This window comes from Sceloporus undulatus, chromosome 4 (genome assembly GCF_019175285.1).
Source record: "Sceloporus undulatus isolate JIND9_A2432 ecotype Alabama chromosome 4, SceUnd_v1.1, whole genome shotgun sequence".
Classification (NCBI taxonomy): domain Eukaryota; kingdom Metazoa; phylum Chordata; class Lepidosauria; order Squamata; family Phrynosomatidae; genus Sceloporus; species Sceloporus undulatus.
The window spans coordinates 136,151,431-136,169,206 of NC_056525.1; the positions used below are offsets into that span (position 1 = coordinate 136,151,431).

General features: G+C 38.2%; 1 protein-coding gene across 1 annotated transcript in view; it reads right to left on the reverse strand.

The window, feature by feature from the left end:
- Positions 1-17,776, reverse strand: part of LOC121927557 (ankyrin repeat and KH domain-containing protein 1-like) — an 86,160-nt gene that overhangs the window by 55,089 nt on the left and 13,295 nt on the right. The window contains 7 exon segments of the mRNA XM_042461250.1: positions 7,494-7,596; positions 8,661-8,804; positions 9,695-9,822; positions 10,367-10,454; positions 11,473-11,582; positions 14,167-14,358; positions 15,151-15,388. Coding sequence (XP_042317184.1) covers positions 7,494-7,596; positions 8,661-8,804; positions 9,695-9,822; positions 10,367-10,454; positions 11,473-11,582; positions 14,167-14,358; positions 15,151-15,388 — 1,003 coding nt within the window.

The window sequence follows — 17,776 nt, forward strand, 5'->3', positions numbered from 1 at the left end:
TTGTTTTTCCACTGAACAATCCCTACCAGATGGCTCTATTTTTAATAAACAGTCTTCAAGGGATGCTTCGCGTGTAGTATAGTGAAAGGTATGGCTACCTATGCCAGGGTCAAAATCAGAACATAAAGGGCCACAGCTTTATTACTCAGAGTTGTCAAAGATACTTTATACACCACAACTTGAAGTTACAGGTGAATAAATCCAAAAGCAGGAAATCTGAGTAACCCAGGGAAACTATATCAGCAATTGGTTACAGAACTTCCTTCTATCAAGTAACAGAGCCTGTGGACCAGTATGCCAATCTTGTCGTAATTCAGCCAATTAAGTACCTCACTAGCATCTAATTTTCAGCTACAGTGTAGTGCTGAGTAAGTAAACAGATCAGAAAAGGTGAAACACATTGGGCTAGTGTGAAAAAATAGAAAGCAAGACTCTAAAATAAATATAAAAATTTCAAGATAATTCCAAACAAGATAATTCCAAAATTAGTGAAAATAGGCCAGCAAATGGCTGGAGAGTGCTTTTCCATACCAATGAAATCAATTACTTGGTGCAGCCCACTGATGTTGATTCCTTGTGTAAGATATAAAATGGGAGGGGGGGGAGGCACTAGGAACAGGGAAAAGTTTGCTGTTTTTTTTTCTTCATAAAGTACAGGGAGGAAAAGCTTCACCCCTCATAACACATACTTATTGCACCCTAATCATATATACTTATATCTACCATGCCTTGATCAACTTATGGCGACCCTACCACAGAGCTTTCTTTGCAAGATTTCTTTAGAGGAGGTTTGCCACTGTCTTCCCCTGAGACTGAAAGCATGTGACTTGCCCAAGATCACCCAGTGGGTTTGAGAGCCAACCTGGGAATTGAGCCCTGGTCTCCGGAGTTGTAGTCCAACACTCAAACTACTATGGCACACTGGTTCTCAAAAATATATTCCAGCCAACATTGCACGTCCCTTGGCTGTGCAGAATCTAACTTCAGTTGGGCTTGTTTTACTGTCAAAGCAAAAGGCACCAACCTGGAACTATGGTGACGAAGATACAAAAGCAGATTTCTAATAGTTCATTAATTTCCAATGTGCCTGACATGTCCAAGATGAGGCTAAGCAGATAGGCACAAACCTATCTTGAGTGAACTATCTAGAAGTGGATTCAGCTCCCAGCCATTACATGTGTTACATACATCCTTTTGCTGTCTTCCACCAATAGTCCAGAACAGGTGTGGAAAATATTTTTCAGCGTAAGAGCTGCATACTCACCTACTTCTGCTTTGAGGGGTGTTATGAAAGCAATGAATAAGGATGACCCTGCTGCACAGCACCTGGGCTTGCGGGGGGGGGGAGCTTCCTAGTGGAAACAATGCTAGATATTCATATTCAGCTTCCTTATTTCCTGGGGAGGGCTATAGAGGTTATTCTTTTCTTTACAGTTGGAAAGGGAAGAAGGAAAATGTATCCAAGGGCATTGGGGGGGGGGGGTCCAGTTTTAGAATGAGATTATGTAACACATTTCAAGGTAGGCTGATTATGGAAAAGTTGGTTTCCAGGCTGAAATTTATTTTGTTAACCTGTCAAACCTGACAGGGACTAAACCATTTTATATTTGTTTTCAAATACATATAAACATTGTCCATAAAAGTTTAACTGGATAGTCACTTGATTATCTAAGCATAATTAAAAGTGTTAGGTGGATGTAACAAAAAACAATTAAAAGTGGTGGCATGCAATTATGATATAAATGCATACTTAGCAAATGTTCACAGTAATACACCTAATGGAATTATACATCACTTCCCTGGCAATTCAGGAACATTATATTGATTACATTTTCAGACAGATCATATCTTGTACCAACACATTACAATATACTTTTATGCAAATTTGATGCATTTATATCTAGGTTACAAACAGTACTTGGTATGAGTGAAGGAGAAGATTCAAACATAGTTGGATCTGCACTCTGACAATGTGACCAATGGAAAACCTAGTTTACAGCATACGTCCAGCTCATGTTTGCTGGTACTGGGAGTGCTGAATTGAAACAGTGAGACATTTTCCCACATCATAGCTAAATACAGCACTTTTAGTGAAAACTGAGCGCATCAACTGCCAGTGAAAATAATTCCAGTTTTGGTATAATACTGTGCTAAATATTCCAACATGATCCTTTTCTATAATCCACTGTACATATAGTATCATGGCCCACCTCTAAGAAGTACTGTGAGGATAATAATAAATGAACGGTTCATAACTGATTGTTGACATTAAGCGGATCAAGGAGAGTCAGTAGACACCAAGCCTTCCCAAAACAAAATGAAGACAATCCAAATGAGGCAGCTCTAGGTTTGGGGAACCTGCACATCCTAACAAGTTCCATTCCAGAGCTCTAGAACTTCCAAGACATGAATTGGTGGTATGTCTGAGAAGAAGCCCAGAGCCAAAGGCACAGTTGTTGTCTAGCAGCATGACGGCTACCTTTGCCTAATCCCACCTTATTCCTGCTGAGATCCAATTCTTTCACAGCCCTCCAGCAATGAAGAACTTCTTGATCCTTGACCTTCTGACAGGTCCCTGGTCTTGTTGGTAAGGTGAAAATATAAAGTAGTTGTGGTTTAGCAGTAGTTTAGCAATGCTGTTATTGAATTTTTGTATCATTTATTGAATACAGCATTGCAATACAGATTCTGCAACATCACTATAATCATCCACAGGCTTTTACATTGCAGATGATTATAACATGCCACAAATATCAGTGTGTCTCAGAAATCTAACCCTATCAAACTAGTTATTTCTCAAATTAGTGATATGAAATGCCAATCTTGAATGAACTGTCCTGAAAAGAGTGGTATTTATCCTAGTTATAAACAGAATCTACTATTGCATCTGAGAGTCCAACAGCAAGAACAATTTAGGGACTGGTATAACGAAAAGCAGTTTCTCCATCAAAAATAAAAATAAAAATCCAGAATCAGATTTTGTATTTAAAGTCATGGATCTAGCCATTTGGAACATTTGTTGAGAGCTGAGATACTTGTCTATTTTGTGGGGAAAGTACAACACATCTTCTGATTGTGTGGTTTTGTGCAGTATTTTGCGATCCATTTCTTCCCTTTGCTAATTCCACTGAAAAGATCTTGCAATTAGAAGCAAATGTGATCTTCCAACTTGTTCAACTCTTCTTCAGCTCTTCCTCCAGAACAACCTATTCATCATCATATAGGAAATTTCAAGAACATGTAGAGGCTACTGAATTTGCATGTTATCTGACAATGAGTGACAATTTACTGACAATGAATCCTGTATCATCTAGTTAGCATCATCACATCATTTTTAGAGATATTGAAACAAAAGACAAATATGGCTCTCGGATGTCATGATGCATACTGTTCCACCAGTCTCTTGGTTTTCAAGTGCCAGATATATCAATGCTATGTGTTCATATATTGCAGAAGTCATTCAAGAGTCTTAAAAATTGAAAATGTTCCCAGGCTGTTTTTGAACTTCCTCTTCGGATTTCATCCTTCTACTGCAGTAGTTCAGAATGTCAGTGGAAGACCCAGCTAGCATTATATAATGCTCCCAATCATCATTCTTCCGAAATAACTCCGTCTCAAAACAAACTCATAAAAAAGTCTCACTACAGAAAGTCTGTATCTTCAGAGACCTCTTTTACCTCAGTAACTGATTGGCTAAGCCACCTTCCAAAGAAACACAGTCTACTGTCAGTTCATGCAGCCTGCAGTACCTGCTCTTCTAAAATACAACTGAGCTTGTGGGTATCTCAGAATGTATGCTTCAGCAGAAAATTCACATTCTCCAGTAAACAGGCTCCAAAATGCATGAGACTTCACCTAGAACAGTATCCTTCTACAGCTAGCTTCATCTTTGGAGTGGTAATGATTCCAGAAAATTTCAGATTTTATGTTTTATCCACATACTGCACTAATTTTGTGCCATTCTAGTCTTTTAAATGTGAAGTATAGCCCCAATAGTCTAAAACTTCCCTAGACACTAAGGGAATCCAAGGGATTATGTAAATAAATGACAGAATCATTGCAATCATCTTGTAAACAATTTGTGTTTCTGTTCAGATTTAAGTAATCAAGTAAGCAATATTTTCAGACCTGACATTACATTGTCTAACCCTCACTTTAACTAACTTCCTTTCTGTTATGCATGGCAGTTAAAGTGATGTCAAACTGCAATGCAGATGCAGCCCAAATTAGCAACCATACGTTATGTCTGTCATATTAAGCTTATGCATACCAGGAATATTTTGCAGGGGAGTGGTTGACTTCTAAGGAATGGAATTCCCTTCCAGGGTATACTTCTTCCTTTCTTTCAGGACATCAAAACCAAGAGTTATTCTAGAGAACTTTGAGGGGCATAAATAATAGGTGTAGTATATTACCTTAGGACCTAAACACCTTATGGGCACCAGAGCCTATTTGATCTTGGAAATTAAGCAGGATCAGCTTTGGTTAGTACTTGGATGGGAGACCACTAATGAATACCATGTGGGCTATAACTCAGAGGAAGGAACTGGCAAAACCACCTCTAAATATTCTTTGCCTAAGATAACCTTATGAAATCCATGGGGTCACCATAAGTTGTCAGCTGACTTGAAGGTGCACATTCACACACTCTATTTTGCTTTATTAAGAACAGTCAATTTCTTTGGCACAGCGTACAATTTGTTGATACCTTGATATAGCAAATAGCTTCAGCTTCGTCTGTTTTACCAATTAGTAGATTTTACCTACTAGGAACTTTAATCAAGAATTCTATTACTACAAAAACAGTTGACTAAATTAAATAGTTGGTCCCAATTAGAGTAAACAAAATGATTCAGCTGAACTTGTTAAATAAATTCCTTGTTAAACAATAAATAACAATAACATTTATTATATAAACACTTATGTAAGTTCCCCATTATTGAATGGGTCTTTTCCAGTTAGGACCAAAAAGTGAATTCAATTAAAATTAGAAAGATGCATACACTGTAGCAGCTGAGCACTCTCTCTCTCTCTCTCTCTCTCTCTCTATATATATATATATATATATACTGGGTATCTGACAGCTGTTTTTAAAGTTTTTCTAAAATAAACTACCACAGAGCCCCAAGTCCAATATGGCACTGGCACTGCAGTACCAGTGTGATGGGACTTCATTCCTTTGCCCCAATCTCTCTCTTCTCAACAATGCTTACAGCTGTGTAAAAACTGGCTTCCTGGTCCTGCTGAACAGGAGCAAGCATCTGCAAGGCACAGGGAGCAGAGGTGGAAGGGGAGATTCCCTACTCTGCTTCTGTTAGATTCAACTGTTCCGTACTAGGAAACCCTTCATTTAAATCTCACCTCATCTGCCATCATTGTTGTCTCAATATCAAATGTCCATCTCTAAACCCTGATATTGGCAATCAGAGAATAATGATCACACTAGGTGTAAACATAAAAATGCAGAATGCGGTGGGCAGAAATATTAGTCTTTTCCTAAATTTCTAGCTCACATGATTGAAAATATGTTTAGAAATGTATGTCATGGCTATTAAAACTATCCAATTGAGAGATAAATTTAAAAAAAAAATTAGTGGACTATTGGGTAGAACAGACGGGCAGGAATGACCAGCCAGAGGCTGCTCTCGCCCAGAACACCATGGGATTGCAGCGACCACATGCAGTAGTCCCAAATGGACCACAGCAAGGAGGTGAAAAGATCCACTCCTTATGGGGCTGGGTTTGGGCTGCCTTAGGTAGCCTGGTAGCAACCCCAGTGCAGTTTCCACATGGGTTGGGGGCATGCATCATCTAAACATCACAGGCCCAAGCTGCGTGGAAGCCAGCTTTTTACACCTGTCTCTTTCGGGCCTTGGCACCAAATAATTCGCTGTATGCTCTATGTCTAGTAAAATCAGTTAGATAAATAAGATTAAATTACTGCTGTTTCTAAATCTCAGAATCCATTGTTTACATGGAAAGAATATATGACTGCAAAATTTAGAGCAGAGTACTTTGCTCTGATAATACCATGCTATGTTGACAAAAATGTGTTTAGGAAAAGCACTATATAAACCAAGGCGAATGATACTGCAACTTCCATGTTTTTAAAATATATTGAAAACCTCAGATTTTCTTCATAAATGCTCACGGAAAATATTCCCAGGTAATCACAGCAACAGTCATCTGCTCCTAAAGTCTAACATGGACATGTTATCATCTATGTTCTTCACAGCACCTAGCATACTGTTGCACTAAATGTGGATAAAGCAGCAGCAGATATTGTTAATTTATCTTGTGCAAACTGATTTCTACATGTCCTATCTGTTCTGAAAATAGCTTTGCCCAATTCACTCTCAGCTTTTATTTAACAAAGACAACATATACATGAAGATTAATCACATTTACTGCCTTAGGACAGTTTTTAATAAAAAAAAATGTGAATTATCCAAATCAAATTGGGCCATTATATTGGGACTCAGTCTGCGAGAGGGGGTGCCCAAAACAAGCCTGCACAACATCTGTCTACCAAGGTAAATACCACCCACCAGCCATTTATAGTGGGTGTAATATAGGCTTAGTTATGCACCAAGTTTCCCCAAGGATATGCTATAAACAAAACATGTTTGGCTTGGTAAATCACAGGTTTTGCAAGACTGATATCTAAGCTAGAAGCCATTTAATATAACAGATACATAAAATCAACTAAGGAAATGCATGAACAGATACTACCAATATGATTAAATCACCATTGCTTGTTGAAGCCATACCAATTTTTACTACAGTTGCAAGAGAATCCATTCTTGTAAATTTTACTGCAGTTTAGGATATCATTTTATTTACTGCAGGCAATTTCTCACTATGCTAACTAAATGTGATTGAAGATTTTAGAAAGACATTAGCGAAGGCAAGCAAGCAATAGTAAGTACATTTCTATACAGCTTATCAGTGCACTTAATCACTCCCTAAGCGGTTTACAATGTGTAAGCTAACTGCTTCCAACACGCTGGGTACTCATTTTAGCGACCTTGGAAAGATGCCAGGCTGAGTCAACCCTGAGCCCCTGGCTAGTGTTGAACTCACAACCTTGTGGTTTGTGAGTGAGTAGCTGCAGTACAGGCATTTTAACTACTGTGCCACCAGGGCTCTTATTGTGAAAGACATTTTAGAGAGTGAAATACGTTCTACAGAGAGTGGTCAAAGCTGGCTCTTATGAAGAGCAGCCCCTGTGCAACAAGGCAGAGAGCTTTGAAGAGACTTTCAAAAGCAGTTCATACTATGGCACACTGACTAGGAAGTGGTAACTGGACTGGCTAGAACAACTCCTGAGATGGAGTTTAAGTATCCCTTTGACTCCTCGTCAGTATACAATAATTCCCCTCTATATCCTACATCATGGAAAATAACTTCCCAAATACTTCCCCATGCCTAAGGTGCCCAGTGAATTCAAGATGCTAACATGCCACATAATTTAAAAATAGTTATATACTAACCTTTAGGGAGACTTAAAAGTGCAGGGGGATTCTCTTGAGGAGCTCTGTCGGGTTCCTGGGGAGGTACAACCATGGCAAGTGCATGCATTGGTACACGTGGAACCTGCAAAATTAACTCAGAGAAGAGAAACAAAGGTCAGAAACTTTAAAGTGTAATGTACAAATTAATCCAAAGTGTTTAGGGTACACACAGTCTGCTCCAAATGTTCACAGGTTTAATTTAATTTTACAGTGGCTGGACTGAAAGGTTCTGGTCCACTGGAACACCTTCCAACTAGCTGAAGATTGCTCTATGAGAATAGTGAGATCTCATAGCTTGCTTTCCCTTTTTCTTATCCTGATGACATAACCTTAATACACTGTACAATGCAAAATGAAAAATCTTTAGCTAGCTCTGGTGCAGCAGTAACTAATTTTCTTCTTTCACTAACCAGTTCTTTGAATATAGATTGCTATCTCTGAGCTAAAGAATATTTCATGTGAAACAGTTATTGAACATCGCAGTATTACTACACGGAACAATATAAACCCAGGACATTTTAAGATCTTGATTTCAAAGAAAGTTATATATTTATCTCTTTTCACTGAGATCTTTATACTTTTGAACACTTTAGATTTGCTACAACACCTATTACTTCTAATGTACTTGCTTACAAACAAGTTTATTTGGGCCACAGTTTCAGACATTCTTAGCATTAAATCTAAGATTTAAAGACTGAACAGGTACAATTACAGACAGAAACAAAGTAATAGAATAATTCAATAAAAACTATGTGCCAATACAGTGTGCGTGATTTTTAATGAACCACAAATTATAGTATCAAAGTCTTCACTGTTGGTTCCAAAGAATTCATTATTTTTGTATTTGTCATTATATCCCAGTTTTCAGCCTATGCTGGCACCCAAAGCTGCTTCTAATTAAAATGTGCACAAAGATACAATTGTAATAGGCAATATGTGGGGGTATTTATAGCAACTAGTAACAGTCCAAGTGCCTGGCTGTTCCATCCAGAGAAAGGAAGCAGAAGGTGAAGCATGTGCATTTTGATGGTCAGCAGTCATCTGAACTCATTTAATCAACTAAATCATACATTTTATACTTAATCTCAAAGTTGTAAAAAGGAAATACTGTTTTTCACTTCTATTAGTAAAATCTTTATAACTTACCTGAGACTGATCCTGAGATGGTGGTGTGAGCTGAGACATGTCTGTAGTTGGAACTGACAGAACATTGTTTGGGTAATCCAATAAATAGGAAACAACATTTGTGTGACCCCCCTTTGCAGCTTCAATCAGCATAGTTGACCCATCCTGAAATGCACATCAGATGAAGATATCATGAAATCACTTGTTATCTGTTATACAAACTACATTCCTAATATTATATTACAGTATCAATATAATTAGGAGACCTGGGGACTGTGGAGACAACAGGCAGGTTAGAACCTTGGCACTAGCCAATGGGAGTGAAGCCAGGAAATGGTGGAGACTGCTCCCAGGAGTGAGTATGTAAGAGGGAGGAGCAGGTTTGAAGGTTGTTGATGTTTAGTGTGCCCTGAGGGGTGAAGAACTGTTGAGGCTAGATTAGGCTGCTTGAGGGCAATTAGAAAGGGTTTAGGTACCCAAGAAATGGACGAATAAGTGTCCTTAATTACATTGTTGCAGTGTCCTGCAGGAGACATAGTGTTTGGTGACAAGTAGTCACAAATAACCAGAAGGGTTATAGCATGCAAAAGTTTAATAAAGGTCCTGTGAGAACTTAGTTTGTAAGGGAACTTATATAAAGCTATAAAGAAAAATTTACAAAGACAAGCAAAAGAAACTGTCCAGATGTGTAACCAATAAAGTATTTATACACTGTGTCCATTGTGAACACTATCCACTAAAAGAGAGGCTGTATTCAGCCTGACTTGCAAATACATTTCTTACTTTGTTTCAGTAAGCAGCCGTCTGAAGTAATTTCAGAAACACATTAAAAACACTACAAATGTTGAGAAAAGCACTTTAGGTTTGGGACACTTCAGATAGTAGGTGTGTGGCTGTCAAAGAATAGATGGTGCCAAGCTGGGTGGGGGGGAGGGATTTGAACCCCAGAGGACTGGAGTGGAAAACTGGTGAGATAGCGGCTATCATCTTCCCAGAGACCATTAGTCACAACAACTAACAAAGGTATATGGAAAAAACTGAATTACTTGAAGTACCTTAAGACGATGAGTGGGATCTGCACCGTGAGCTAGTAGCAGTTCAACAACAGCAAGATGTCCCCCAGCGCAGGCCAGTGACACCACTGTATGGTCATTATTAGCAGTAGCCCGGTTAACATTGGCACCTATCAACAAAAAGATACAATTGTGGGAAATTTTGAAAGAACCAATTCTGTGCAGGAAACTCTTTAGTTAACATTCAGATTCAAAGTGTTGTCTTTTAAAGAAGCATAATAATTCTGAAATGTAAGCAGATGATAAAGAAACTTCTTGTACCTACAGTTTTTTAAAAAAAAAACACATAGCAAATGTAGATGTACTTTCATTAGTTTTACAATTAGTCAAAACTGGATTCAAGGAATAAATTGTGTGTAAGAGGCCACCTGATTTCAGAAAGAGCTTCTGCCTGATCCTCATATTTTATTTGTTTAACATGGAAAGCCTGTCACTGAGAAAATAAAAAGTCCTTTAAGGTAACCAGAAAATGGTTACATAACCAAGTTTTATTCTTATAAAATAGTAAAATAAACTCATTTCAGAAATATACCAAATACAGAACTTCGATGATATAGCCAAATATAATGTTTACTATAAAGCAATGTATTATTTACACAAAATACCCATGACATCAATTTGTTAAGCAGTCCTAAAGTTGATGTCACTACTAACCTTTACTAATAAGAAATTGTACAGTGCAGAGATGACCCGCTCTTGCTGCTTTCATTAATGGCGTTCTTCCACCTTCAGATTCATGTTCCTGTTTAGGAACATTATGAGAAACATAATGAAGAATACATACTGGGAGATAAGTAAACCGACCAACAGATCATCTGGTGCTCTGCTACTAAAACAAGAAGGGATGGATTTAGAGGTGCCATCATGAGTTTAAGATATGTGTGTGTGCTTTCTTAAACCAAGCTTAACTTAAATACAGCAGCAGCAGCTACTGCTCATGTTGCTCAAGCCTCCTACCAACAAGTCTACTGAATGCTAGGCTTTAGAGAGTCAATGAAGAGAAGAGCTGTGCAGAGTTCCACAAATCAAAAGAGGCATGTGTACTAGTCTAATAGCCTCAAGAAAGAATGGACACAGGATGAGGGGTTGTCTGGCAAGTGGACCAAAGCTGAGACAAAACAATGCTTTGGCAAACTGTTAAGAATTAAGAGTTCAATATTACAGCCAAAAAACAAAACCAAAAAACCCCCAGTATTATCATATTTTTAGTATTACTTCCTGCCAATCTATAAGCCAAATGTTACAACTTATAAAGTTATATATGACAGATGACAAAACTATAGAGGTTCACAAGCAGCATGTACAGAAAAAGGAAATCTAAGCTTTAAAAATGCTGACATGACCTGAACCTTGTGTAAGTGAACCAAAGTATAGCAGGATCTTTTTAATCTATATTTGCACTGCTGAGATATTTACATCACTTTCATACAATTCACCCACCATCTACTCTGAATAGGTTGCCTAACATCTTTCTTATTAAGTTTCAGAGCAAATAAAATTGTTGCTTTCTGTCAAGTCAACTTCAATATATGGCAATCCTATAAATGACAGACTTCCAAAATTTCCTGTTATTAGCAGTCTTGCTCAGATCCTGCAAACTCAGGACCACTGTCTTCTTCACTGAATCAAACCTATGGTGTTCCTCATTTCCTTCTAGCCTCAACTTTATCAAGCATTATTACCTTTTCAGTCAGCCAATACGCTCTCAACTTAATATTCTCAATTAACTTCAACACTTTAAAGATATACTAAAGTCTTACTAAATCTGCACCAGCTTGAAGTAGTACATCTGCAACATCAGTGTGTCCATTTTCACAGGCGTAGGTCAAGGCAGTATCTCCTGTTGCAGTTGTAGCATGGACATTAGCTCCTGTTGAAGAGTGTTAAATTAGAATATTTGCATAATATATTTAGAAACCTTTCAAATTAACACTTGATTTGTTACTGCTTGCTTTACTTTTCATTTGTCAAGTGCCGACATGATCTAGATGAGAACTAACTAGGACACTTAAACTGGAAGACACATGAAATCTTTTTTAAAAATATGTTGGTCAAATTACAAACACTTATTTTAAGCTAGCGCAGATCATTCCATTGCCTATCAAATTAATTCAAGTTCCTGCAATTTAGCACAAAAGCTGCTATTCAAGGACAGATCCAAAACAGTCCTCTGAGAACAGAGGCCAAGATAGTGTGTAGCACCTCAGCATACACAGTTTTGTATGCTCTCAAGCTCCTGAAGTTAATAGTGAAGAAGGCAAGGAAAGGAAGGTAATTCAGACCATGGAGAAGCAGTTGGTCTGTTTGCTCATGTGGAGAAGAAAAGAGGGAACACTCTCAAATGGAATGCATCTGTCTTTTTCTTCATCAGCAGCTCAGATTAACTGTATCTTCATGGTCGGAATTAGCTCCCTTCACTTCTTCACTAATAAGAGGCAAAGAGGTGCCCCATGCCAGGCATGGGTAGGTTTTGGACAGATTGCAAAAAAATGTTAACATCCTTCTTTGCCCCATCCAAAACGGGACTTATACAGATGTAAGTTGCTAACTTACAGCTCGCCAGAATGAATAGAAAGGTCCTTTGGTTCTTAGCATTGGACTATAAGCCAGGTTCCAATCCTGTACATTTGCAATACTCAAACATACAGCCAAAGGAATCTTGTGAGGATTAAGCAAATAAAATATTTTTGATATTTAAAATGATATAGCATAGTCTAATACTGATGCTAGGCAGGCCAACAAATTGCCATTGCTAGAATCACATTCCCTTCAAATTAACTCAAATTCAAGCATTTTATTTGAAAATATTTCTTCCCATTTGAAGAGTAAAAATATGTTTTAAGCAGTTGCATCAACCAGCATGTGACTGTTTTGCAGATTATTATCTTGTAACATCTAATGTGATAAACTAAAGTTAGTACAAAGCTGCTCATAGATGTGTTAATAAAGTCTACGTTCTTATTTTCAGACTCCTCAACAATAGTTAAGGAATTAGGGCAAGAAGACAAAGTGTTCCATTCGTCACTTTTTATAAATGTTTCTTGTTTCAGTGTTAAATACATGTTTATAACTGTTTCAACAATATTTTGATTGAAAAATGGTAAAGGTATACCAACACATTTACAGCAATGCTGTCTGCTTGCCAACTGGTATTACGCTTCTAGTCTGATCATTTTATCTAACTAGCCCCATCATTTTTATCTATAAAAATAAGGTGAATCATAGAATCACAGAGACCTCAAGGGCCACCCATTCCAACCCCTTGCCATGTAGAAAGACACAATCAAAGCACCCCCAATGGATGGCCATCCAGTCTCTGTTTAAAAACCAGAGTGTGGAGGAAGACTCCATCACACTCTGATGCAGGATATTCCACTGCCAAACAGCTCTTACTATCAAACCTACTGGAAGAGATCCGTCTTATTACCACCTTAGATGCTTTTAAGAAGGCACTTAAGACGGATCTCTTCCAGCGGGCTTACTCACCCGACTTTGTATAGGAGACTTATTAAATAAAATGTTGCACTCCTTTGATTATGACTGCCATGTTTGCTATGATTGTTATGCAAATGCCAGTATTTTATTGATTGTATCTTTGTATTTGTATTTTGTATTTATTTTATCGGATGTAATCCCGCCTTGATCTGCAGGGAAAGGCAGGGAATATAAATAAATAAATAAATAATCTCAACATTTTTAAATTGAAAATTTTGTTTTCTAAAACTTTGGGTATTTCAGATTAATGTTTTATATTTTTACTATAATTATGTTGTTTTATTCTGCATTTTAGGTTTGTGTGTGGCTTTTTTGCATTGTATTTTAGTATTTTTATATTGAAATACTTATAAATGTTTTATACTGTTTGTAAATTGTCGTGTACATGGATGGCACCATACAGTGGACCCTTTGCATATGCGGGGGATCCACTCTGCCCCCCACTCATGTATGGGAAAAAACGTGTGACCTCAAGTCCCGTTGTTTGCTATGGCCATGTGCTTGCGTGAGCTGTGGGCACACACACCATTTTAATGCCTGGGGCTTGCTGTCCACGTGAGCCTGAGTCCACAGATGGCAAGCCCATGTATGAGGCAGGCACACTGTATAAACTAATAATAATAATAATAATAATAATAATAATAATAATAATAATCAGGAAGTTCTTCCTTATGTTTAGGTGGAATATCTTTTCCTGTAATTTGAATCCTGCTCCACGGGAAGAGATCTGGATCCTGGGTTGAATCCAGAATTACCAATGTTTAAAGGACATTCACTTAAGTCAGTGAGAATTTAGTTGTCATCAGCTTAAATACTATAGATTACAGTGATCTATTTTCTAATATTAAGAGTATGACTAAGATAACATCCAACCAGTAATATTTTTCCAACAAATCAATAATGGTCTCACATTATATACCTTCTGTAATACTTTCAATAGTAGCTACAAACACACATACCAGCTGCTAGTAAGTATTTCACCAATTCTAAGTGACCCTCTTGTGCTGCTTCCATCAAAGGCGTAGAACATCCTAGTTCTATGTCAGCTCCTGCCTTAATGAGGAAGTCAGCTACTTCCGAAAATCCTCCACAGCATGCTAGAGTCAGAGCTGTCTCTTGTGTCTCTTCTGTCTGTGCATTTATATTAGCACCTGTTGAACAAAGAAATACTAGGAAATTAAATTGTTAGCACCTTTACTGGGTTGTTGCCTTCAACATCATTAGCAACGGCTATACCTAATAATCTATGCAGTTTGTGCATTTGTATTTTATTCTAAAAACAAAATACAACATAAAGGGAAAGCATTTGCTTCTTTTAAATTTTTATTATGAGGGGGATGAAAGAAATCAAACATCTAATATTAAATGTTTACTTCCTATTTACACCTTGTCACCTCACTAAAGGAATACACTCTAAAGCATTCCAAGTTCAAAATGAAAATGCCTAAATACTACCTGCTTATTCGGCTACACAATGTTCTCTGCAAGTCTAGCCATTAGTAGTATAGTCCCTTGCTTCTTTTCCAGCTCTTGCTTCCATTTTTTATTAGTTGCAGCTTGACACAATGTCTCAGTCCAGACAAACTGATCAAAAACAAGCCAACTTCAAGCAATAGTTTATGAAGATCACTTGTTTTAGTAACCACAGTGACGGTCAACCACAGTTTACAGATTTGACAAGCCACTAAACTACAATTAATCTAAAATGGAAACTGAAGTTTCTGATCTACTCACAGCTGCAAAAGAAAGGAGAGGGATGTATGTATGGGAGAAGTGAGACTCATTTAGGCTCAATGCTAAACCATGGTTGTCTATTGACACAGGAAATATCTTCAGTGCAACAAACATACTACATAACTATTTTGCCTTTAAGTTTAGTACTAAAATGACAATTAACAAGAATATTAAGGTTGTAGGTAGTTAATGAAAACTTGCTTTTTTACCTTGTGCTAGTAATAAAGCAACCATTTCCTCATGGCCTTCCCTAGCAGCTTCCATCAATGGTGTATAGCCTTCATCATTAACTTCCTCAAGATTGGCTCCTCTTTCTATTAACAGAGCTGCTAGTTCCACATGACCACCACATGCAGCAAGTGTCAGTGGAGATTCAAATGAATCCGCAGGCATGTTCACTTGAGCACCACTGTCCAGCAACAGACGAGCTACTTCCACATGGCCATCCTTTTAAAAAAAGAAAAGAGAAGAGAAGGGAAAGTTATTAAAGAAGTGTTACTCAAAGTTCTGGTTCCTAGAATGTTGCAATCTTCCAGACATTAGTTGTCAGTCCACAGAAAAGACTATGATCAATGTTTTGTTTAAACTGCAAATCCCTGAGCCATAACTCCATTTCAGCAATTATAATTGCATACACTTATATCTTTCAGAGCCATTTAAGATCAATTCAACTCACACAGAGACATTTCAGGAATTCAAGGAAAGGATACATTTTAAAACATATTTTCCCCTAGTCTCCCTCATTTTGGGAATTCAGAATCCATCTTTAAGAAACCAAGCCCCAATCTAAGAAGCAGAAACAGCTCTACTTATGTGGATCTTACTAGGGGCTGGTGGTGGGAAAGAATCTCCAAGATTCAACTACAGTGGTACCTCGGGATACGAATTACCCAGCTTACGAATTTTTCGGGATACGAATAAATCCCATAGGGATTTATTGTTTCGGGTTACGAACGTTTTTTCGGGTTACGAAAAAAACGCCGGCGCTATTTTCAATGGAGCCGCGGCAGAGCCGCGGCTTTTTTCCCCATTAGCGCCTATGGCAATTCGGCTTACGAAGGTTTTTCGGGTTACGAAATTAGCCGCGGAACGAATTAATTTCGTAACCCGAGGGAGCACTGTACATTTGACTTCTTAAGCAATCCTGAAATATGTTCCTGCCAGACTACACCATGGAGGCAGTTTTACTGTCAGACGATCATGTAAAGGACAAAACAAGATGAAGCAGACTCCTTTGTCTAACTAGTTGAATGAAAGTAACAGTTCTGCATGTGTAAGTATATGTTCTGTTCTACTGTATATCACTACACTGGGATTATTTATTATTTATGAGCCATTACATTTTGTGTCACATTAGGGATGAGGGTGGCTTCTTGAAAACCTTTTTTTAAAAAGTAACCTGTGCTTTCAGTAATATCTGCGCCATTTGTGTAAGAGAAGGAAAATGAGCAGCAGTCTGGTAGCCTCAAAATATCTGCATACACCAAGTCACCAAGATATCATGTAAGAAAGGGTTAATTCCAGGTTCTACCCAGGCAAAATAAGGGATCATACATTAAACTGCATGATTCAACATCCTTATCCTTATCCCTAGCTCTTGCTCTTCAGTTCTTTGCAAAGCTGAGAAAAAACAGGAAAAAGGAGATCTCCATAAGAAAGAGAAAGTACAATGTTGCCACCAGAAGGTGGATTGGATGACTCCTTCTATTGCCAGAATAGACTTTCAAAGTAACTCGCCCTATGTGCCATTTGCAGTCGACAGAGAAGCAGCCATCCAGCAAAAGGAATTACCCTAGCCTAACCAATCCCTAGGGAGACAACAGCAAGAGAAAATAATGAGAAACACTGCACTGGAGCACCCTGCAGCTAAAGGATGCATGAGCTGAAGCAAATGTATCTAATTTGTAATGTCTAGTAAAGGTGGAAAGAGTGACTCAGTTGGCAGCTCTACAAGTTTCTTCCAATTGTGTTTATGGAGAAGGCTGCAGAAGTAGCTACTGACCTGGCAGAGTGAACAGTGACATACTGTGGTCTAGGAAGACTGAAGGATTCATAGGCCAAGATGCAAGCTTTGATGGAAAAAACCATCGATCCCAGAAAAGTAGACAGATAAGTTCCTCCAAACTCTTAAAAGGACTGATGCATCTAATATACATTTTGAGAGTCTGTCTGACATCCAATTTATGCCATCATTTTTCTAAAGGATGGACAGGATGTGGCCAAAAGGAGGCTAAAATGAGTGATTGTGAGTGGTGACAGTAACTTTTGGCAAGAACCTGGATCAAACCAAAGGGAAACTGACAGAGCTTCAAACGTCCAACAAGAGGGGACCATAGATAGCACTGCTAGTTCTGAGACCATCCTTGCCGAAATAATAGCTACTAGAAAAAGCACCTTAATGGAGAGAATACAAAGGGGAACCCATTTTAATTTCTCAGAAGGTGGCTAGGTAAGAGCCATGAGGACCTTAATAAGATCCCAAGATAGGAAGTAATGAACTTAGGGCTTAGGTGGGAGGTCCCTTTCAAATATCTTTTCACAAGAGGATGAGAAGAGAGGGTACGCTCATGACTGGGTGATACAGTGGACACCAAGGCTGCAGTCTGACACCTGTGTGTGTTAGGTTTCAGACCAGCAATCTAACTCACTTGTAAAACTTCTAAAATTTCCTTTACGCTGGCTATGAGGGGAGCAATGACTGACAAGAGAAAAGCCTTCCTGGTGGTCTCATACATTCTATTGGTGGAACTCCTCCAGGAGGCTAAAAGTATATTTGCTATCTTATGTGAATAACCAGCCCACACATAAAAATCTCCTTTCAGTTGCCAGGCAGGT